Source organism: Phascolarctos cinereus, unplaced genomic scaffold, assembly GCF_003287225.1.
Source record: "Phascolarctos cinereus isolate Bilbo 61053 unplaced genomic scaffold, phaCin_HiC Scaffold_1;HRSCAF=81, whole genome shotgun sequence".
Lineage (NCBI taxonomy): Eukaryota > Metazoa > Chordata > Mammalia > Diprotodontia > Phascolarctidae > Phascolarctos > Phascolarctos cinereus.
In genome coordinates, this window is record NW_027555514.1 from 215355146 (window position 1) to 215378764 (window position 23619).

A 23619-nucleotide genomic window follows, 5' to 3' on the forward strand; every position below is an offset into this window, starting at 1 on the left:
ATAGTTTTTCATTGAAAATGTTATTTATAAATTAACATATAGTAAATTCATTGCTTTTAAATAAAATAATAAATATTTTAATTAATTTATTTTAATTTCTAATACAATCAATAGCAATTTACTCTAACCCACATAAGTAAATGTTCTTTGGGGTCCTCAATAATTTTTAAGAGTCTCTGAGGCCAGAAAATTTGAGAAGTGCTATACTACCCCATAATGTCCCCTTTGGAAAGGAAATCCTGCCATGCTAGCTGGCCAGTGTCATTTGGATCAGATTGCCTATTCCAAGTGATCCTTCATCTCTTGCTGCTCTCTCTTGGTAAGAACTGAGAACTTGGCCCCTGAAAACCTCGGTTGCCCTCCTGCCTGCCTCCCTTCCAGCCCCTCATCAGGCTTACACGCTGCACTGATCTGTTCAGGCAACTCTCCTCCCTCAGATCAAATGGGATAATATCTATGAAGTGCTTTGCACAGTGCCTGGCACATAGTAGGTGATTTAAAATGGTTTGTTCCTCTCCCCCCTTGGCACCTCTGCTTTCCATACAGTCAAGGAGATGAGAAGCTGTCAAGGGTGTGGGGAGGGTAGGAGATTGTTTATTTGCTAAAGGCTTTGTCTCTGAGGCAAGCCCTTGTATTCAGCTCTGGGATTATTTACACCAAAAAGCTTCTTTACACCCGCAGCCCCACACAGGTCGGTAATAAGGGAAAATGCACCTGCCCTCAGCCAAACCTGTTCCCTCTCTCCATTCAGTCACCCAGAGTTCAGTCACCCTGACTCACCCAGTTGGAGACCTGAAGCCAGCTTAACTCTTAGGGTGAATGCACGGGGAAGTAGGTGTCAGCAGTTCAGTAAGGGGGAAGCATGAAAGTGAGGGTCAGGAGGTGGCAGCACCCTCACACAGGAACCGCAGGCCCTGGGAGATCGGGGAGGACCCAAAGACACTATTAGGCAACTTTGGTCTGAGTTATTATGTACCGGACAATGAATGCAAGCTGATATTGCTTGCTGAAAAAATATAGAGAGAAGCAATATTTATATAAAATATGTATTTATATAAATTTTCATTTATATAAAATATATTTATACAAAATATAAGTTTGTGTTTTATATATTTATATAAAATATAGGTTTAGATTTTAGATTTATATAATATATGTATTTATAGTTTCTATTTCTACAAAGCATATTTTTACATTTTATATCACATATTTATATAAAATATGTTTTATATATTTATATAAACCATATTTCTATAGTTTATATTTATATTTTATAAATATATTCTATTGCTATATTTATTAAATATATTTTTACGTAGGGTAACATATGTATGTTATATAAAAACCTCTTTGAATGCAGCACCAAGGGCTCCAAAGTACCATTTAGATGTTCCCGTCTCATCTCTTTCTCTCCACTACTTCCCTGGAGGTTCTCTCTTGAAGTGTATGGACAATGAACTGAAGTGGGTTCCTTACACAGGTCCCATCAGGGCCCAAACAGCCCTGTGGTACTTGGGATGATAACCAGCCTTAAATGAGGAGGAAACATTCCAATCTTATATTCTTATACCTCTCAATCAATTACCTATGTTCAATGAGTAGATCTGGAAGCAGAGCTAACAGACAACAATTTGTTCCCCATTAATCACTATTCTGGGAGCCACAAAAGTCAGGAAGCATCAAGGATGAAAGTTTGAAGCCATCTTCAGAGAGCTAACACACTAGCACTCCAATGTGGACACAGTTTGGGAGGACCACAGCAACCCCCATCTCTGGCCCATCTTCACACAGATGGAAAGAATGTTCTCCAACCGTTCTCTTTTGGACATGGCAGTCTTATACCTTCTTTTTCTTCTTTTCCCGTCTCTACGTGGGTTACCTGGGTTACCACATAATCATTCATTTGGAGAGGCATTTGCTGTCAGATGTAGGAATTGAAAAGGGGAAAACAAAATGATCAAGTCTCCTCAAAATCATATAGAAAACCTTAATTCTAGTTGTTGCAGTGAATGGCCCTAATTTAGGGTGATAAAAGAGCCTTACCTCAACTTAGAATATTTGATAATAATAATAATAATAGGTTCATAGACTTAGAGGTAGAACAGACCTTAGCCACCATATAGCCCAAATCTTTCCGACAGATAAGGAAACTGAAGCTGAGAGAAGTTAATTGCCCAAAGTCACATAGGCAGCAAGTAGCAAAACTAGCATTTGAACCCAGATCCTCTGACTACAAATTGAATATACTTCCTATTGACTAACACTTTATGCCAATAACTAATGTTTCTATATATTTCTATACACTTCTAAAAGTTCAGAGAAGGGAGGACACAGCCAACAGGCGATCCAGCTGAACTCTCCCAACATTCCCCTCCAAACAACTTTAAAATAAAAATCAATCAAAAACCTCAAATCAAATTTTGGAGTGGCAAGCCAACAAAAAAAAAAGTGTGAGACTTTTTCCAACCTAAGAAAAGCTAGGAATAGTTTGTAATGTCTAGGTAAACACCTGTCTGGAGCCCACACAGTTGAGGCAGCAACAGCAGCTTCAGGAGTTCTCAGCCCAGAGATGGTAAGGTGTTCAGACAACTGGTCAGAAAGAGATTATAGAGGACCCTTTGCTGGCACTGGGTACAGCTAGGATTGATTGGCAACTCTATCACCCAAACATAGTTCTGGGTCACAATCCCAGAGCAGAGAGGAGCACTGGGGGTCAGTCACAAGGGACTAGGGACCCTGGCTGAGGAGTTCTAGTGCCTCTGGCTACAGGAGACCGAGGGATATCATTTTTACCCGTATGTGCTTTACGGCATATAAAGGGAAGTAATGTACAAGAACACCAAAAGAGTAGATTTCAAGAAGTCTCAGAGATTTTATTTATACTATTTAATTCTATTTGTGCTATTTCACTGGAGTTTATTGGGTAAGGGAGTGATGTTGTCGTACCTGGGCTTTAGGAAAAATCACTTTAGTACTTACATGGAAGATGGATTGGAATAGAGAGAGATTTGAGGAAGGGAGGCCAATTAGAAGGCTATTCTATTTGTCCAAGTAAGAATTGACAAGGCCTGAACTAGGATGTTGGCTGTGTAGGGGACAGATGAGAGATTTGGTGGATGAAGGAACAAGATTGAGTAACTTAATTGGGTGTGTGGAGTGAATGGAAAGTAGGGAGTTGTGGATGCCACCAAAGTTGTGACCATGGGTGATTAGAGATATGGTTAGTATGCTGGACAGAATTAGGGGATTTCAGAAGAGAAGTGGAGTTAAAGGGAAAGATAACAAGGGGTTTTTGTTGTTGTGATGTTCAGTCTGAGATGCTTACAGGATATCTAGTTGGAGACATCCGATAGGACTAGAACCAAGGAGACAGATTAGGGCTTATTATTGAGATGTGGGAGTTATCTGAATAGTTAATTAAATTCATGAGAGCTGAAAAGATTACTAAGTGAGGGAGTCTAGAGAAAGAAGAAAAGGGGCTCCGGGACAGTCACTGTCCAAGGTCAACGTCTGCCATGCTTGAGCTAAATATGAGAAACTTCTTCTTATTGGCCTTCCCCTTTCTCTTCCTCCTCGGATAACATCCATCTGCATAGAATCATAGCACCCAAGGTCTGGAACTGGAAGGGACCTCAGAGGCCATCTTAAAAAAATTGCTTTAGGGGCCATTAGGTGGCACTAAGATAGAGCGCCGGCCTTAGAGTCAGGAGGACCTGAGTTCAAATCCGGCCTCAGACACTTGACACTAGCTGTGTGACCCTGAGCAAGTCACTTAACCCCAACTGCCCCACCAAAATGCAAAACAAAAAAAGCCTCATTTACTTGGCAGCTCAGGAAAGTGAGACTCAAGGAGTTAAAAGATTTTCCCCAAATGACACAGATTGTAACACCAGAGGTGAAATTGGAACCCATTATCTTTTCACTGTGCTATGTTGTACCTGAATCTAAGGCCACTGAGGGTGTCAAATGTGGACCAAGGCCAAACTGCCTTAAAAAAAAAAGTCACATGTACACTAGCTAATTAACACTTCTAAACTCTCGGTGATCAAAAACTGACTCTTTGTTAATAAGCTGCTTCAAATGAGGCCTATCTATATAGAAGCAAAAATGCTCCAGCCTCAGATTTCATCACCCCCAAACATTTGTCCTGGGGCCCTCGCAGGGATCATGGCTCTGGTATCAGCATACTGACAGTTGGCATAGAACCAGGAAGGATGAGTGCAGAGAAACATGCCCTTCAGTAAAAACTGCCACGACATACACGCATTGGACTCCAGGTTTTGCTTTCACCCTTAGATTGACATGGTAGTCATTTACCAGATATGTGCTGGTAAATGTTTAACAAGCTACTCTCTCTTTACAAAAAAATAAACAAAACACAATGCAGTTTAATCTGCGTGATTAACATTCTCCCCATCCCTTTCCTAAATCTAGACAATCAACAATACAATAAAACAAGCCCTCATTTATAGTGTTTTGCCTATTTCTAAGGTGTAAGTGTAAAATTGAAAATTTAACAATTGGCTCTCAAGCCAGTTTGAGCTGCCCCCAGCACACCCCTACACAATAACTAGTGATTTAGAGAGCATTGGCAGCTAAAATTGGATAGGTGAGAGATAATGACCTTAACCTGTGGAATTAGCCCCTCAAACTTAAGACACAGGACAGATACCAAAAACCCCACCTGGGGCAAATGGCAGGAAATCTGTTCTTCAGCAGGGGGACAGGCTGCTGATTCGAGGGGGGAGGCAGGGGAGGAGAACACACCAGCCCACCACTTCTTATTTTAATTTTTCTACCTGTTGAAAACTACACGTGCACTCAATCTCCTCCACCTTCAATGCCCTTGGTCAAAGGCCCAGTCACCTCCACTCTGATTACATCTCCGTTACCAGAGAGTTAGTTGACTTGACTCAAGCTTGGGTCCACGGATAAGATAGACTCAAGAGACAATGAGAGATATGGTTGCTGTTTATTGAGATACATCATAAGCAATATAAAGGAGGGAGGGGAAGAATGATCAGAGGAATGGTCTGGAAGACACTCAGGTTTGGTTCTGTTTGGGGTGGGGGCAGAACAGGGTAAGATGGCTTCCCCCTCTCCTTACACCTGCTTCATCAGTATGTGTAACAAAGAACTCAGCATTCACAGGCAGTAGAGACTGGGGTAAACTGAGGCTGCCTTGGGAATTCAGCAAAAGCTAATCATTGAATCTAGTGCTGGAAGGGACTTCAGAAAACATCCAATTCAACCCCTTCATTTTACAAAATAGAAAACTGAGGAAGCCCAGAGAAACTTGGACATCCTGCCCAGAGAAACTTGGGCATCCTGCCCAAGGTCACACAGCAACACCGAGATTCAAACCCAAGTCTTCTGAATCCAAATCCCATGGCCTTTCCACTACACCAGGTAGCCCAATTCAACTTTCTCGTTCTACCTGATAGCCTCAATGCCTGTTCTGTTAGCTGTGCTTAAACTCTAGAAAGCCAATCAATATAATATGCACGTGATACAACATGCCAACATATGTAAATGTGAATTTCCAGGTTATTTTGGGTTCTGGAATGGGGAGCTCTGTAAAGGTCTGAGTGGGTGGATATGAGGGAAAGAAGAAGGGTCGGGAGTTGGGAAAGGAAAGCTCTCAAGGAACCGGAATGGCCGACACCAGCTTGACACATCACAGGATGGTTAAAATCGCCGGCTGGACGACTTGACCGTGGTACTTGTGCTCTTCTTCAAAATGGAGGTTCCCCCAGAGCTAGGCCCTCCCTTGACATAACCACAGGAAGAGCCATAGCTCCCCTTCACCCCTCCACCACCGCTGCCCAAGGACAACCCACCCCCGAAGCTGCCACCACCGACCACCTGGTTGCCTCCACCACACATAGTGGTCGAACTGCCCGTCATAGCTGCAATGGAAAGAAGAAGAATTAGGAAGTGTAGGCCAGGGAGGTTACTGAAGAAATCATACTAGGTGAGAAGGGGAAGTGTATCTCACAGACACCAACTGGAGAACTCAGGCGAAATCAGGCAGTGAACTAAATAGAAACTGGGCAGAGTTTGATAAGGAAATTCCCTCTCTCTCTAGAATAGCATGTACACTTCCACCAGTCACATCTCAGAAGGGACGCTGATAAACTGGAAGAAGCCCATAGGGTGGTGTCCATCACAGTGAGAGGTCTTGAGACCATGTCTGTCTTACAAGGAATGGTTCAAAGAATCAGAGGGGTTTAGCTTGGAGAAAAGAAAACTTAAGGACACAACAGCTGCCTTCAAGTATTTAGAGGGTTGTCCCAAGAAAGGGGAATTCAACTTGCACTTTTAGATTCTGCAGGCCCAGTAGGCAGAGGTTGCAAGAGGCCAGATTCACGTTTAATATAAGGAAAAACTTCCTAACAAAGATCGATATCCATGAATGAAATGGCCTGCCTCAGGAAGTAGGGAGCTCTCCATCACTGTAGGTCTTCAAGCAGAGGCTGGTGGGCTATTAGGTAACATCTTAGACAGGATTAGTGATTCAGGTAGGATTTGGACTAGATGAAATGTGTGGTGCCCCACCCACCTTAAGATTCCACAATCCGCAGTTGCAGTTTTCAAGGGGCTCTATAGGAGGAAGGGAAAACCTGAGAGGGTGTATTACAGATGCTAATCTTTTTTGGAGGTGGTGGGGAGGGGCAGAGCTGAAGGGGAACAGTCTTGGGGAAGGTGACATAGTTCACAGTCCAGGGAAGACCTAAGCAAATGGGCAAGATCTGTAGGTGTCTGGATTCTGCTTATAGCACTGCTCTATTTCCCTCAAAGAGGGACGGGAGTGGGATCGAGGACAGTTTGTGGAGGATACTTACAAATGCTAATAGCGTTGGGACACTCTCCAGACATTCTGTAGAAGAAAAGATGAGAGAAGGCTTAGCAGGTACAACAGCTGCCAGCTTAAAGATCCAAAAGAAAAATCCTCCCCTTTCCCCCATTCTCTAGAAGCTCTCTGCCCAGTGACCAGACCTTTCTATTCTCCAGGCCAATAGAGGAGCAATGGTACTCAGTAGACAAGCCACCATATTGATTGCCTATAGGTTGATATTATACAAAATGGCAAAAAGTCTAAGAATCCCTTCTCTTTGGCTTTGGTTTATACTTTTGTCCTCTTGTGGAACAAAAAAAAAAAATATGCTCTTGGAAGATATGATGTTCTGGGAATTAACAAGTCCTTCCACCAAAGTAATGAAGCCATTTGGGGGTGGGGTGGAGGAATTCAGGAAGATCTAGGAAACTGTTCAGATTCTCTATTCCATAGTTCTCGTCTCCCAATCTCCAAGGTAGGAGTTGAAGGCATCACCTCTCAGTGTGATTCAATGGAAAGACTGGTTCTGAAGTGAAAAGACCTATGTTCAAATCCTACCTCTAACATTTATTACCTATGTGACTTTGGACAAGTCACTAGCCACTTAACTGGGACTCAATTTCTCCCCCTAGAAGGGGGCTAGGTGGCATTGTAGATAGAGTGCTGGACCTGGAGTTAAGAAGACCTGAGTTCAAATCAGGTCTCAGACACTTACTAGCTGTGTGACCCTGGGCAAGTCACTTAGCCTCTGCCTCAGGTCCTCATCTGTAAAATGGAGAGAATAATAGTGCCTACTTCCCATGTGTGAGGATCAGATGAGATAATTGGCACATAGTAGGCGCTAGACAAATGCTTTTTTCCTGCTCCTACTCTGTAAAATCACGGGGTTGGGCCTCTGAGTTCCCATCCAGCTCTGCTTCCATAACTAAGAACAAGGATGAGGTGAATACTGAGCAGTCAGGACAGAGCTGCCTTCTTGCTGGCTTTTACACAGTGCTTAGCACATAATAGCCACTTAATAAATGCTCATTGCCTGACCAACTGACTACCTATCTGGGTGGAGATTTCTAGAGAAATAGGGGAGGGGATCATTTTGGTTGCAAACCCTTTTGTGGGCAGTAGAGCCTACGTGTTGGAAGGGGATCTCAAAGGGATGCCTGTTGAGAACCAGCCAGAGATTTAAGTCAACAGAGGAGCTAATCAAATCAGCCAAGGAATTAAGTAAACAGGAGAAAGGAAAATGTCAACAGATCCATGATCAACCTTGGTAATTATCTCCTGAATGAGTCAGAGTTAGCCTGATGCTTCAGTCATTCAAGGAGCTGTGATGTCTTCCTCTGGTGTGCACTTTAAATGCAGGTCACAGCCTCTGGAAGCCTCAGTTAAATGAGTTGCCATGGCCAAAAACAACCTTTCCTTGGTGGCCCTCTTTCTGAGGACAAAGCCTCTGTCGGTTTAGCTCCACTGGTTTTCTCATGACCAACATATTCATTCTAACACTTGGCCCATTTCCCAAACCTCCCCAGCTTGGTAGAAATTAACAAGGGCACATTTCATTAGTCTTTAGGAAGCCGGGGTTGTCAAAATGAGGCACCAAAGGAAGGCTTCAGCTGCAAGCAGAGTTGGCCAATCATCAATCAGTAAGCATGTATTTAGATGCACCTAGCTGCCACATTTTATATTAAATGCCTACTCTATACTAGGCACAGGCTAGGAACTGGGGATATAAGTTCAAAGAATGAAACAACACATTCACCCAATGAGGATAAGGGTGGTCACTTTCATTTTCTTTTGGGAAGGCCGGGGGAGTCAACCGGGATTAAGTGACTTGCCCAGGGTCACGGAAGCTGAGAAATATCTGAGGTCAGACTGGAACTCAGGTCTTCCCAACTCCAGGACAGGGTGTTCTATCCACTGTGCCACCTAGCTGTCCCTGTCACTTTCATTTTCTCTCTTTCTTTTTTTTTAAGCCCCACTTCTTAGCACAGTATAAAATGAGCCAGCCATTCTAAATCATACCCCATCCCAGACATCCCACTTAACCATGCATGAGAATATTTAAATGAGTCAATCACTATCGAAGAAATGCTGGGAGTCCCTGTGTTTGAGTGTTACTCCTTGACCTCCTTCCCCCAGCCCACATCTCACAGGGTCTCAGTGTTCCCTGGGCACCACTTAATAGACCCAACTCAGAAAGAGCTGGAAATCTCACCACTTTCTGCCCTGCTACTGAGGCTCAGAGAAGTGAGTGACTCCCTCAGGGTCATACTACTTTCCCTCAGTTGGATTCAGAAAACTAAGGGCTTTGAAATCCTGACCCTATCATGGGACCAGCCACAACATTACAAAACTTAACATAAAATCTCATGTCATGTTTTGGGTTTGTTTTGTTCGGGGAGGGGGGAGGTAAAAACTAGCTTCATTGGCACTTACAATAGCTGGAAGATAAATAAATCTGAAAAAATATAGTGTATGCCAAACAATATTTAGCTCCACATTTCCCAAATCAGATCTGAACTCTGTTACAAAAATAACTATCAAGAGCTTCAATTATATTCTATATACTCAATTATTTCATATATTATATAATCAATTATTGTACATATTATATATAATACATATTCAATTATTTCATATATTATATATAATACATATTCAATTGTCGCACATAGTATATAATACATATTTAATTATTTCATATAGTACATATAACACATATTCAACTATTTCACATATTATATATAATACATATTTAATTATTTCATATATTATATATAATACATATTCAATTGTTGCACATAGTATATAATACATATTTAATTATTTCATATAGTATATATAACACATATTCAACTATTTTACATATAATATATAATACATATTCAATTATTTCATATATTGTGTATTCCATTATTATATATAATACATACTCAATTATTTCATATATTGTGTATTCCATTATTATATATAATATATACTCAATTATTTCATATATTATATATTCCATTATTATATATAATACATATTCAATTATTTCACATATTACATATTCAATTATTTCCTATATTATATATTACATACATGCCCTATTTCACCCTCCCGCCATCCTTGCCAGCCTGCTTACCTGCCCTCCTCACTCTCCAGCAGCTTCTTGTAGGTAGCGATCTCCATATCCAAGGCCAGCTTGATGCTCATCAGCTCCTGGTAGTCTCGCAGAAGCTTGGTCAGTTCCTCTTTGCTGTGATGGAGGGCCTTTTCCAGGTCTCCCAACTTCTTCTGCGCATCTTTAACAGCCATCTCCCCTCGCTGCTCCGAGTCAGCGATAGCTGCCTGCAGCTGTTCACACTGGGGGGGGGGGGGAGGTATGAAGAACACTTTCCAATATCATCCTCTATATTCTCACCTCCAGACCCAACCCAAAATGACCAGGAAAAGGAAAAAGAGAAACATTCTCCTGTGAAAAGGAGACACAGCAATGCTGTGAGGTTGGTAATGCAAGTATTATTATTCTCAACTTACAAATAGGGGACTCAAAAAAGGATTTGCCCAGAGTCACACAGGTGTAGGAGCTGAGACTTGAACACAGGCCTCGTGATTCTAAGGTCACTTAGAGTTTTCACCTTTCCCTTAAGAGCAAGGGCCTAAACACCTGCGTATTCTGAACCAGGGTGTCCCAAAATGTAATGGTGTGTCTCACGTGATAGTGAGCTCCCACCACTACAGGTATTCGAGCAAAGGCTGACTGATCACTTATGGAGTGGCATAGACTTGCCTCCTCCAGAGGGACCCAACTTTTTTTAAAGAACTCACTACTTGCCCACCCCTCAGTGTGCTCTTTTCCAAACTAAATAACCCTAAGGTTCATATTACAGACCCAGGGTATTTTACAAGTATAGTTAGCAACCTAATAGTAGAATAGCAGGTGTTAGACCATGACTTTCCTCATAAAGATGTCCCCAGCTACTGTGGATGGCAATGGGCATAACCCCGAGACCACTCCTCCCCCAACCTCCTGACTGAGGTCATCCGCACCTGCTTCTTTACTGAGTCAATCTCCCCCTGAAGTCTCTGCACAACTCGGGTGAGCTCGGCGATCTCATTCTTAGTGTCCCGGAGACAGTCCCCATGCTTCCCAGCTGTCACCTGGAGCTCTTCATACTGGTGGTCAAAGAGAGTTACGTAGACAACAGACCCAGCCCACAATGCCCAGAAGAAACCCAAGTGGCCAAAAGGACCCACCCTGTCTGTCTTGTGGGCCTTCCTCAAACTAGTCTCTCTTTTTGATCATTTTCACCAGGAAATCTATGTGCCATGTAAAGGTGGAAAATAGTATAGTCCCTGCCTTCAAAAAATTTACAAGTGTCCAGCCACCCTGAATGGGGCTTTCGTTTCCAGTCAAGCCTTTAGTATTGGGAGTCAGGCTTAGGCTTGCCCCTTCCCTTGAGTCAACAACTTGCACTCACTCACCTTGGTCTGGTACCAGGATTCTGCCTCTGCACGGCTCCTCCTGGCAATCTCCTCATACTGGCTTTTGAGCTCAGCAATGATGCTGTCCAGATCCAGGCATCGATTGTTATCCATAGACAGGACAACGTTGGTATTAGAAGTGTGGGTGTGGCTCCCTTCCCGCTCCTACAGGAACAAAAAAAGCTATAGATTCTGTTTGGATTCCTCCAACCTCCCCACCTTTCTCTCCTCAGGAAGTAACATCAAAATGGGCAGCTGGAGACCTGTGTTCTTCTAGGGTCATAGCTTCTAGAAATGGGATGACTCTCATTTTACAGATGAGGAAAACAAGTCCTGGAGGGGTGGCGTGATTTACTTAGTATCATAAAGCTAGTCATCAGCAGAGCCCAGGTCTTCTTGTTCCAAAACTAATGTCTAAGATTTGGAGACAGAGGACCTTGGTTCAAATCCTAACTCATCTACTTATTAACTATAATCTTGGGTAAGTCATTTAAACTTATTGGGCCTCAGTTTGTTCATCTAAAAAATGAGGGGGTAGGACCAAATCTTCCAGATCTCAATCTATAATCTCTGTTCTCACACTTTATTCTATCAGTTGTTAATTACCTGTCCACACACGTTTTATCTCCCCAAGTCATCTTTAGACTCCCTGAAAGCTTGAAATACTTCTTACCCTTCCTCATATCTGGATTACTAATAATTATTATTAATAAATCCCAATTACTGAAAGAACTAAAAGTCTAAAATTCATTGAGAATGACTAATTATGTGATCCTATAGCTAGTCAGTGACTTTTGGGAATATAAAGTAAAGAAGAAAGAAAGGACTAGAGACAGGTAAATGTCTCAGCCCTCAAAGGGAGAAAAATCAATCCTGAAAACCCTAGACTCACAACTGCAATGTCATTGCTTTGAAAAATTCTAGAACAAACTATTGAGGCTGATGATTTGTGAAAACTTGGAAATGGAAGTGATAGTCAAGGGAAACCAGGTAGAGTTCACTAAGAAAAAAAGTTATGCCTGATGCATTCTAAAGGGGGAGGAACTAGTAAAACAATTAATGCAATAACAACCACCCTCTAAATACCGGATGACTCATAATTCCAGCCAACTGGTGATGAAGCATGCTACCCACCTCCTGCCTGAGAGGTGACAGGCTAAATATGCAAAATGAGGCAGACCGATTTTGGACATGGCCAAAGTTAGAATCTGTTTTGCTTGATTATAGATGCATATTAGTTACAAGGATTAGTTGGGGTTTTTTTTTTCCCTCCCAGTGAAAGGGGGCGGGTGAGGGCATAAAAAAAATGCTTATTAATTGAAAACAATTTTTTAAATGTTTAAGTCATGCCAAAATAACCTCTTTTTTTTTTGCTAGGATTACAAGACTGGTAAATCAGCAGAATGTCAGAAACATATTTTATCATGATTTCAGCAAGTCATACAACAGTTTTTTGTGTTATCTTTGTAGATAAGTCAGAGAAGCATGGACTATTATGCTAAGAGTTAAGTAGATGAAGAGCTCTACTCAGAAAGTACTGATCAATGCCAACCTAGAAGAAAATCTATAATAATGTGTCACAAGGTTCTCTTTTGGACCTTGTCCTTTTTCATGTTTTTTTTAAACAGATTTGGATTGAAAAGATAGTTGCCAAGCTTCTGAAGTGTGTGGTTGACACAAAGAGGGGAAGGACATGGGCAGATCTGCCAAACAAGGGGGAAAGGATAATCCCTAAATAAGACAAAATCAGTACTGGGGGCAAAAAGTCTCGATAGGATTAGTACACCAGTCACAATCAGTGAGATTAAAATTCAACAAGGATAAATGGGAAGTCCTTCATTTTAGATTCCAGTATTTCATGCGAAAAAGACCTGTGAAGTCAACCACAAGCTCATATGAGCCAATACAGCTGTTGAAGAAAGAGAGACATACTGGGTCGGGTTGGGGAAGTGGGGGAAGGGAGGGAAGGAGAGAGGAGAGGGAAAGAGGGGGGGAGAGAGAGAGAGAGAGAGAGAGAGAGAGAGAGAAAAGAGAAGAAGAAGAAGAAGAAGAAGAAGAAGAAGAAGAAGAAGAAGAAAAAGAAAGAAAGAAAGAAAGAAAGAAAGAAAGAAAGAAAGAAAGAAAGAAAGAAAGAAAGAAAGAAAGAAAGAAAGAAAGAAAAGAGGAGGAGGAAGAAGGAAGGGAAGAGAAAAGAAGAGAGAAGGAAGGAAAGGATGGGAGAGGGAAAAAGAGGGGAGAGAGAAAGAGAGGAGTAGAGAGAGAGAGGAAGAGAGGAATGGAGAGGAAGAGATACAGAGAAGGAAAGAAAGAGAGAGAAAGAGGGAGAGAGAGCTAATGCAATCCTGGGTTTCACTGAAAGAAATCATCCAGGTCAAAGGATTAGATGGTTGCACTATGCTGCCTACTGGTCAGTGCCACACTGAGAGAAATTGACAAATTTCAATGCATCCAGGAGGCTTACGATGAGGATAGTAAGAAGAATGGAAGCCATGTAGTAGGAGAAAAGGCTTTATGTTCTGGGTTCAACCTTCAGTTTATCCCGAAGAATAAAAGATTTGGGAATGACACTATAACTCTCTACAAATATTTGAAAAGTCATCTGGAAGAACAATCAGATTTAGTACATATAGCTCCAGAGGGCAAAACTAAGACCAAGAGATGAAAGCTATTGGGAGACAAGTTTTAGCTCACTATGAAGAAGAACTTGTCTAACAACTACAGTGGGCTAGCAATGGACCATGAAATGCAGTACGGTGGTTGTGGAATCAGTAGACCTTGAATAACAGCTCTGACCCTTTCTACCTGTGTGGCCTTGGGCAAGTTATTTAAAATCTCTAGGACTCAGTTTCCTCACCTTAATCCAATGATCTCTAAGGTCCCTTCCAGCTCTAAATTAGTGGTCTTGTGATCTCCATGACTAAAAGAGTTGAAGCAAAATTTAGATGACCAAAAAAGGGAAAAGGATCTATTTGTACAAAAATATTTACAACAGCTCTTTTTGCAATGGCAAGGAATTGAACATTGAGGGGATGCCCATCACTTGGGGAATGGCTGAAGAAGCTGTCATATATGATAGCAATGGAATATTACTGTGCTATAAGGAATGATGAGCAAGATGTTTTAAAAACAAAAACAAAACCTGGAAAGACTTATATGAACTGATGCAAGGTGAAGTGAGCAGAAGCAGAACAGTGTAGATAGAAATAGCAATATTCTATGATGATCAACTGTGAATGACTTAGCTATCCTCAGCATTACAATGATCCAAGACAATTCCAAAGGAGTCATGATGAAAAATGCTCTCCTCCTCCAGAGAAAGAACTGATGGAGTCTAACTGCAGATCGAAACATACTATTTTTCACTATCTTTGGTGTTTTATTGTGTGTAGGCAGGGGTTCGGGGGGGGGTCTGTGTTTTCCTTCACAATGTGATTAATATGGAAATACATTTTGCATGATTATACATGTATAACCTACATCAAATTGCTTAAATTATCAGGGAAGGAGAGAATTTAGAACCCAAATTTTTTAAGATTTGGGAAAAAATTAAATGTTATTTTTTTTAAAGTTTAGATGACCACCTAGAGAATTCCTACATCTAGTTGAGAAGGGGGTGGAGTGTGTATGGATTCCATGACCATTAAGGTCCCTTTCAATCCTTTAGAGTCCATGATTCTATGACTGGACTCATGTCTCATGTCAAATCTCAAGCTTTCATTCTAAGCTTCTCTTCTCTGACTCCTAAGTGACTTCTCAAATTCCAGGTAGGCTGTAAATTCTTGTTTTCAGCCTATGTTTCCCTTTTTTCTCTCACCCAGAATATTCTAGCCCCTTCTGTATCCAGTACTCCTATTCTCCTCTTATCCTATTACAAGTTAAACAGAGTGGACCATAGATAGGGAAGGACAGGGCTGAGTCAAGACTCATTTCTCTCCTGAAAATATCCAATTGGAAAGAATGGGGTCAATCCAGAAGAGAGTATATATAGGAGCTTCTCAATATTGCAGACAAAATGTTGTCCATTTGTCATATTCCCTAACTGGCTGCCTTACCGCATCATAGAATGTCTGCAAAAATTTGATATAGTCCATCAGCAGTGAGACCTGGGCCCCAAGACTCTCACGGATTAGGTACTGGGAATCAACATCCTAATGGCAAAAGAGAATAACATTAACAAAGTTCCTGGAAGCCAACATCCCATTAGGAGATATTCCTAATACCCAAGAAATACCCAAGTCACTCTACTCACCTTCTTGAGGACGACGTACTCATTCTCTGCTTCTGTTCTCTTGTGGATTTCATCTTCATATCTGTGACATAGTGCAACCTGAAGTCAGCATTATGTCTCATTCCCTTTTAGGCCCCACTTTTTTGAGAGCCAAAGCACTGCAGGACCCCTCCTTGACCACTCAATCTTCTCTATGACCTACTCACCCAAAAGGAGAAGCAATGTACTGCTGAGTTGTGAATGAAATGGAAGTATGATATTTATTCATATGTTCCCTCTTTTGGGGATCAGATACTTTAGCATACAAGTTAGGTAAGAGGGGGACTGTATTAGAATAATAATGCTCAGACAACGTGAACCCTGGCTCAGCAGAACCCTGCTATGTGAATACTCCAAGCACTAGTCCTGATACAACAGAGCTTCAGATGGTTTTGTAAAAAAGTAGAGACAGAGCTGGGAACAAGTAGTTTGGCAACTGCATTCACTTTGACCAAAGAGAATTGAATTCCAAAACAATTTGCACTTCTTTGCACAAAACAGTTCTCAGCCACCTTTGGAGGCTTAGAAGAATAGGCGATAATAACCCAACTTGCTAACAGCTCGCCCTCCAGACTATTGGAAGAATAATTTTTAGATTATTAGAAAAGAAATAAATCCTCAAAACAGAGTCTGTGGCTTTTGTGAGAGAGCTGTCTCCCTAAAGGAGAATTCCTTGACAGAATTCCAGAAATATTTGTGGAGGCACATAGAAACAAGTCAATTTAAGTCAGGCATCAAGCATTTCTTAGGACCCTAAAATGCGGCAGGAATGGTGCTAAGTACCAGAAATATGAAAGAAAAGGCAGGAGAAGGAGGAAGAAATGCTGGCTGGATAGAAAGGACTCCTTGTGTGAAGGACAAAATTAAGCATTTTCAAAACTGTGAATAAATGAAGACATAAAGAGGAGAAATATATAAATAGAGTTGTTATCCAGAGGTTAATGGGGCCTGTGTCTGAGGGCCAAGGGGAGGGAGGAAAGAGTTCTAATTATGCTTCTTCAGGGCCAAAAGGGACTGTAGTGCCCTGATCCCCTAGATATTCTGTCCCTCACCTAGCTTTCTGAAGATGCTGCACCCCCAGCCCTACCCTGCCACCTTCACATTGGCCCCACCACCATCCTCCTCTTCCTCACTTGTCTTTGAAGTTGTCCATCTGTTGCTGCACATTACACAGCTCAGTTTCCAGCTTTTCCTTCTCATTCTTGAGGCTATCCAGGTGCCTCCCAAGCTTGTTTATATGTGAGTCAAGTAATGGCTCCAGATCCTCAGGAAACTTGGTGTTCTGGCCCTGCTCCTGAAGCAGGGCCCACTTGGTCTCCAACACCTTGTTCTGCTGCTCCAGGAATCGTACCTGTGGTCATGGAATCATAGTACAGTTATCCCTTCCCCATGGCAGGGGTTAGGGGCACGGCACCACCACCACCACCGCCACCACCATCCCCACCCCCAGCCCTGCCACAATCTGGAAAATCCACGTACAGTTTTTTGGCCCTCTCTTTGTACCAGAGAAGAAATCTGAATTATTATGGTATTAAAATATAAAATATGTTGATATTATACAATACTATACGTATATTTTTATGTATTTCTGAGTTTCTAAACTTTTTTGTGTCATCTGCTGGCCTTCATGCATCATCTGTAGCTTCTGCAAAACTCTCAAAAAATTCCCATTTAATTTCTCATGCTGACCCACGACATATCAAAACCACAATGTGGGAAGTCGCAATGCAGAAGAGCTAACTGTATTGAGATGTAGAGGATCAACTATAGTCCAACCCCTCCATTTTCCAGAGGGTAAAACAAAGGTCCAGGAAATGCAGTGATTTATCCAAGGTCACACAGCTGGGATATAGGAGAGCCAGGATTCAAACCTAGTTTCTCTGGCTCCAGCTCCAATGCTGTTTCCATTTGTGACATGTTACAGGAGAAGAAAGAAAGGACCTGAGCAATCCATGCCTGGCAGTGGAAAGGGACCCAAGCTTCCCACCATTCCCCTGCCCCAGCCTCACTCACATGATCTGTCTATAACCTGGTCTATCAATAACAACACCAATTCACATTTACATGGCACTTCAAATTTACCCATCTGAGGCAGGTAGTATGGATATCATTATCAACAATTTAGACATGAGGACACTGAGGCTCATGAATATTAAGTGACCTGCCTAGGATCACACGACCAATCAGCTGGACTCAGACCTACATTCACATCAAATATTCTCCCCTATCATGATTTAACAGGAACAGTTTCCACTCTGGATACTGGAGCGGAGTAGGATTTTTCTCTGATGGGAGATCTTAAGGCACTTTCCTGGAAATTATTCTGGAAGGGATTGTCAGTTGAGAGTTGGACACTTCTACCCTTTGTGAGTCATTCAAGGGGTGCCCAGTTCTGCCCAAAGGGAATGTAAACAGTTAGAGAATTTCTTGTATAAGCTTCCTCTGAAGGAATCTCACTAGAGTCAAGAGTCACTCAAGGAAAGGGTAAGGAGGGCAGGGGATGATATGCCTCATGATTTCACCTTTCTTCTGTTCCCCTTCCACCTGCACAGGATCATAAAATCACTCATGGCAATAGGCAAAGCAAGCCAAGGCATTGGGCCATTGACCATGGAACATCAGTGACATATATGCAGTTCAGCCTCAGCATGAGGCAAGGGAGAGGGCAGAGAGAGAAAAATGCCAGCTGACCATAGGAATAACCAAAAGTCCCCAGTGACCCCAGATTCTGTATCATGCTCCAGATAGAAGCACATATTACAGCCACAGTTGGGAAATTTGGATTCACTGAATAGCTAGTCACTTGGCTTCTCTAGAACTTACTTTCCCCATCAATAAAATGGTCCCTGCCCTATCTGCCCCCCCACCCCCAGAATCAGATAAGATAATAGATATGAAAATACCAAAGTACCATATAAATAATGACTGCTGGCCTTCAGACTTACAAAGCCCTTTCCTTATGGCAGCTCTGGAAGGTAGTGAGTAGAAATAGCATTTCTCCCATTTTACTGTTTGTGGAAACTGAGGCACAAAGTGGTGAAGCAGCTTGCCTAAGTAGTAAATGTTTGGGGTTCAAACCCATTTTTCCTGATTCCAAGCCTAGACCTCTTTCCATTAGACAATACTGCCTTCCAAGTGGAAGTAAGGATTTTTAAGGTACCATCAATATCATCTCAGATGAAGCATGTGACCCAGCCAGCACCTGACAGAGATGTTACTGGGTGATGGGAGAGGGCTGCAGCGCCAAGGCTTGGAAGGCAGAAATAGGATGGTGTATAAGAGCACTGAGTAATTCCATCCCCTTCCCTTTTTCAGTGTTTATATCAGGAGGCCAAATGGGATGGGAGAGGGGAAAAAATGAGAGAAGCTAGAAGGGAGGCAACCCTTTCTCTTGTCTTCTACCTGGTGCTCTCATGATTGTTCTCACTATCCCTTGGAAACCCTTCTGAAAAGCAAGAGAATAGCTCCCAGCCCCAGGGTTCCTAAATCCTCAACCTTTGTTGGAATCTAAAACTTCCCTGGGTCTAAGTGTTCCCATCTGCAGAATGGGAAGAGTTGGTAGGGCCATTAGCCTACCAAGATTGAACCTTCTTGAGTTGGATTCAGATCTCAGCCCTGCCACTGATTAGCTGTATAGCCATGGGTTAGTCACATTACCTCTCTGTGCCTCAGTTTCCTCATTTGCAAAATGTGGGGGTTGGACCAGGTGATCTCTAAACTTATTTCCAGTGCTAAGTCCTTTGAAATGTGGTTGTGGTAGTAGAGTGATGTCATAGGTGTAACAATAGGAATAATGAGAGCAGACAGTGTTGGACTTGGGTTTGAGAGATCTCTGCTCCAACTCAGGTTCTGTCACTTACTGGATGCATAGTCTTGGGCAAGCCACAGCTATGGCTGTGAGCCTCAGCTTCCTCATCTGTAAAATGTGGATAATAATGCTTTCCCCATCTGCCCCACACAGTTGTTGTGAGGTAAGCGTTTCATGAACATTAAAAGAGCCATGTGGGAATTATCATTCTGTAGATCAACGGAACATGATTAACCAAAGAGGGAAGCCATATGACTATAATTAAGTTTATACAAGATTTATGTTATCAAAAGAATAATAGAATAACAGCATCTCCACGTGCAAATCCTCATGACTTAGAATCCCTGTCTCAGACGAGAAATGATTGCTTCAATTCCTCTGCCCCAGACCGTGCAAAGCTTCCTATCCTCTGGAGATCTCACCTGCTTTCTTGGTCCCCCTACTACCACCCACCAATCTGAAGTCTCTAAGATTAGACAATCCTTCTCACTGCAATGCCTACCAAAGTCTTCTGCTTCTAATTCTATAACCATGCTAAAGCATTTGGGGGTGGCCAGGATCGAGCTTAAAGGTCCCTTCCTCCTCAGTCCCACTCACTAACTTCCATTTCTTTACATTGTTTGTGCCAAGTTAGTATTTCCAGGACTCTGTCAAGAGTAGGTAAAGAGGAAAACAGGATAACATTCCATGCCTGGAATGCTTTGCCCTCTCACCCTGGCTTCCTTAGCTTCCTTCAGGACTCAGCTCACTCCACCCCTGGTTTCCACTCCTGTTCCAGTACATTCCCCTTGAAATTATCTCTCCTTCACACTATATAATATATGTATGTATACATATATATGAAGAGAGAGAAATATATATACAATCACATATACACTGTATATTATATACATATATTCTATGTATTATACATATATCTATATATACACACATAAATGTGATAGATAGATAGATAGATAGATAGATAGATAGATAGATAGATATAGATAGATAGATAGATGGATGGATGGATGGATGGATGGATGGATGGATGGATAGATAGATAGATAGATAGATAGATAGATAGATAGATAGATAGATAGACAGATAGATAATTAGGTATACATAGTTGTTTGTATGTTATGTCCCCCATTATAATGTGATTGAAAGCCAGCACCCTGTTTTTTATCTTTCTTTGTATCTCTAAGAGCTTAACACAGAGCTAGACACACACTAAGCACTTAATAAATGCTTTTTAACTGACAGTTGAACAGACCCAAAGACAATGTTGTTAGACACTAAGACTTTCCATGGTCAAAATGGGTCCTTGGAGCATTACCTTTCTTTTTTTTTAAATTTTCATTTCTGAATTCTGTCCAGCCTTTCTCCTCATTCATTGAGAAGGTAAGAAATATGATATCCGTTATAGACAGGAACATTGCCTCTCAACAATAAAAATTTCATTGATTCTTCATGTTGGAAGGCACCTCAGAGGCCTCCCGGTCCAAGCTAGACCTGACCAGCAATCTCCCCTACCATCTGCACCACCCCCCAGCTAGTGATCATTCCACCTTTCCTTGAAGACTTTCAGGGAAGTCACTACCTCCTGAGGCAATCCCATTCAACTTTTGGACACTCCTAATTGTTGGGTAGATTTCCCAGGCTGAAATCTGCCTCTCTCCAACTCCCACCCTTAGTTCTGAGGTCTGCCTTCTGAAGCCAGGCAGCACAAGTCCAATTAATGCCTCTTCCCAAATGTCATCTCTTCAGAAGCTTGAAGACAGCTGAGGGCTGCTCTATGACCATCTCCATGGCACTCAGAGCATTTCCTCCCAACAACCATAGGGAGTAAATAGTGTAAACATCATCACATCCCCATTTTACAGATGAGAAAACTGAGAAATAAAGCGACTTGCACATCCAGGATTTGAATCCAGGTCTCCTGAATCCAAGTCCAGTATTCCTTTCACAACTCCACAAAAGGGGTCACAACAGTGCTGGCCAGTAAAAGTTAAATGAGACTGAGAGGTGGGCCTGGGCTAAGGTAGGAGCCAGTCCCATTTCACGTCTAAGGTCTATCTCCCAATAGGCTTAGACAAAATTCCACACATGATTCTCAACCCCCTTCACCCTTTCACCCTCCCACCCTCCCCAGCTCACCTTATCAATGAAGGAGGCAAACTTATTATTGAGGGTCTTGATCTGCTCCCGCTCTTGAGTCCTCACTCTCTGAATCTCAGGGTCAATCTCCACATTAAGGGGGGTTAGTAGGCTTTGGTTGACAGTCACCTCCTGGATGCCTCCAGGGGGGCAGGAGGGCCCAAAGTTTGACCTCGTGGTGCCCAGACCTAAAAAGCTACCAGCCCCAACACCAAATCCCCCTTGGGAGGCCTTCTGAGCCATACTGCCAGAGATGCTCCTGTTAGCACCCAAATTGTAGAGGCTATGGCTGCCAAAGCTGGTCTTGGGGCTGCCACCAGCAGCACCCCCAAGCCTGCTTCCACCTCTGGACACTGTCTTGTAGCTGAAGCTGGTGTGAGTGTGAGTGCCACCCGCACCGCGGCTTCCAGAGGCCGAGGAAGAGCTGAAGCCCCCTTGGGTAGTATAGGTCTGGTGAGACACAGAGCCCTTCATGAATGCTGGGGAGGAAGACAAGTATGGTTAGAGTCAGGATAAGAGGGCAGTGAAGATCCCAGGAGTGCAAAGAGATGGTCCTTTTATCTGCTCCAAGAAAGGTGGCTCACAGGCTCCCACAGACACTCCTGCCCCGTTGCCCAAGGAGGAGAGAGAGGGAGGAGCAGCTGTGGGTCTGGGTATCCACCCCCGCCCCCCACACCTCCCTCAGTGTTATCTCCTTTTCTGAGGAAAAGCCAAGACTAATCACTGTCTGGGGTGGGGAGGACACTTTTTCCCCCACCTCCACCTCCACCCCTACCTCCAACACATTTCCTAACTTGGAATATGACACCAGGTTCCTACTACTATCTCCCTCCCCTTCCCCCAACACCTTGGTGACAGACTTGAATTCCTGTGCCCCAGCCCAGCCTGCTGTCAATGAAGCCCTTTCTGTTCTGTGGGGTTTGTTCCTCAGCCCTGTTGTAAGAGGAGTCCCAGAGCCCTAGGGCAGTGCAGGTGGTAAGTTAGGTTGGGTAATGGAGCTGAAGAAGATTGGATGCCCAAGCCTGTTTCAGTGCCACCCTCCCAGGCAGCCCATGAAGTCTCTCTTCTCTCCAGTCAGATCCAGGCTCTATGGGGACCATGACTGACACCTTCAAGTATTTGTATGTAAGCTCCTCGAGGACAGGAAACGTTTAGTCTTTGCTTTGTATCTCCAGCACCTACAAGGTCCCTAGCATTATGGCAGATCTTGAAAAAAAAATGCCTGTGGGTTGATTGATTCATTGTCTTTCAGAAGGATTACATTTGTTCTCAGCCCCAGACAGCAGAACCAGGTGAAACAAACAAGTGCCTAGCTTAGAACTGTCCTATTGTCCTATTACGTAACAGGTTATCGTAAAATGGTTATCGAATTGAACTGCACTAAATGAATTGAGTCAAAGTTGCAATGGGACAAATTTCAGCTTGTCATAAGAAATAACTTCTTTTTTAAATGTTTTGAATTTTGAACTTAGCCACAGAGAGAGAGAGAGAGAGAGAGAGAGAGAGAGAGAGAGAGAGAGAGAATTTCCACATACCCAGCAAAACACAAATAGAGGATTGCATACGAAAATATGAGTATCAATTTTATAACCACTTGCTTTTTTCAAAAGTATATAATAAATTTCATGTTACTTTCAAAACTGTTCTGTTTATCTATGCTTCCTTCTCTCCTGTAGATTTTTTAAAATAGTTCAATGGCTCTCTCTTTCTCTTTCTCTCTCTCTCTCTCTCTCTCTCTCTCTACACACACACACACACACACACACACACACACACACACACACACACATCATTATTGCTAGTCCTCCTCTTCCAACCCCTACTCCCAATTAAATGGCTGCCTTTGAACATAGTGAGTTCCCCAACACAGGAAGTCTTCACGTGAAGACTATTTATTGAGACGTTGTTGAAGAAATTCCTGTTAAGAGGTACACTGGACCGGATGATCATGAGGGTCACTCCCAGTCCTGAGATTCTGTTTTTCAGAGCACTAGAGGGTAATAATAATAATAATAATAATTTGTTGTTCAGTTCTTTCAGGCATGTCTGATTCTTCATGACCCCAGTTGGAGTTTTCTTGGCAAAGATACTGGAATGGTT

The 23619-nt window shown here is 42.5% G+C and overlaps 1 protein-coding gene across 1 annotated transcript; it reads right to left on the reverse strand.

Moving 5' to 3' along the window:
• Window positions 1–4975: 4975 nt before the first annotated feature.
• Window positions 4976–22165, reverse strand: KRT79 (keratin 79). Its single transcript, XM_020966313.1, has 9 exons — window positions 21520–22165; window positions 16706–16923; window positions 15555–15615; window positions 15358–15453; window positions 11306–11470; window positions 10871–10996; window positions 9963–10183; window positions 6846–6880; window positions 4976–5909 (listed from the first exon to the last, which is right to left on the reverse strand). Exons 1-9 carry the CDS (start codon window positions 21991–21993, stop codon window positions 5689–5691), a joined length of 1617 nt encoding a protein of 538 aa, XP_020821972.1. The 5' UTR covers window positions 21994–22165; the 3' UTR covers window positions 4976–5688.
• Window positions 22166–23619: the final 1454 nt, after the last annotated feature.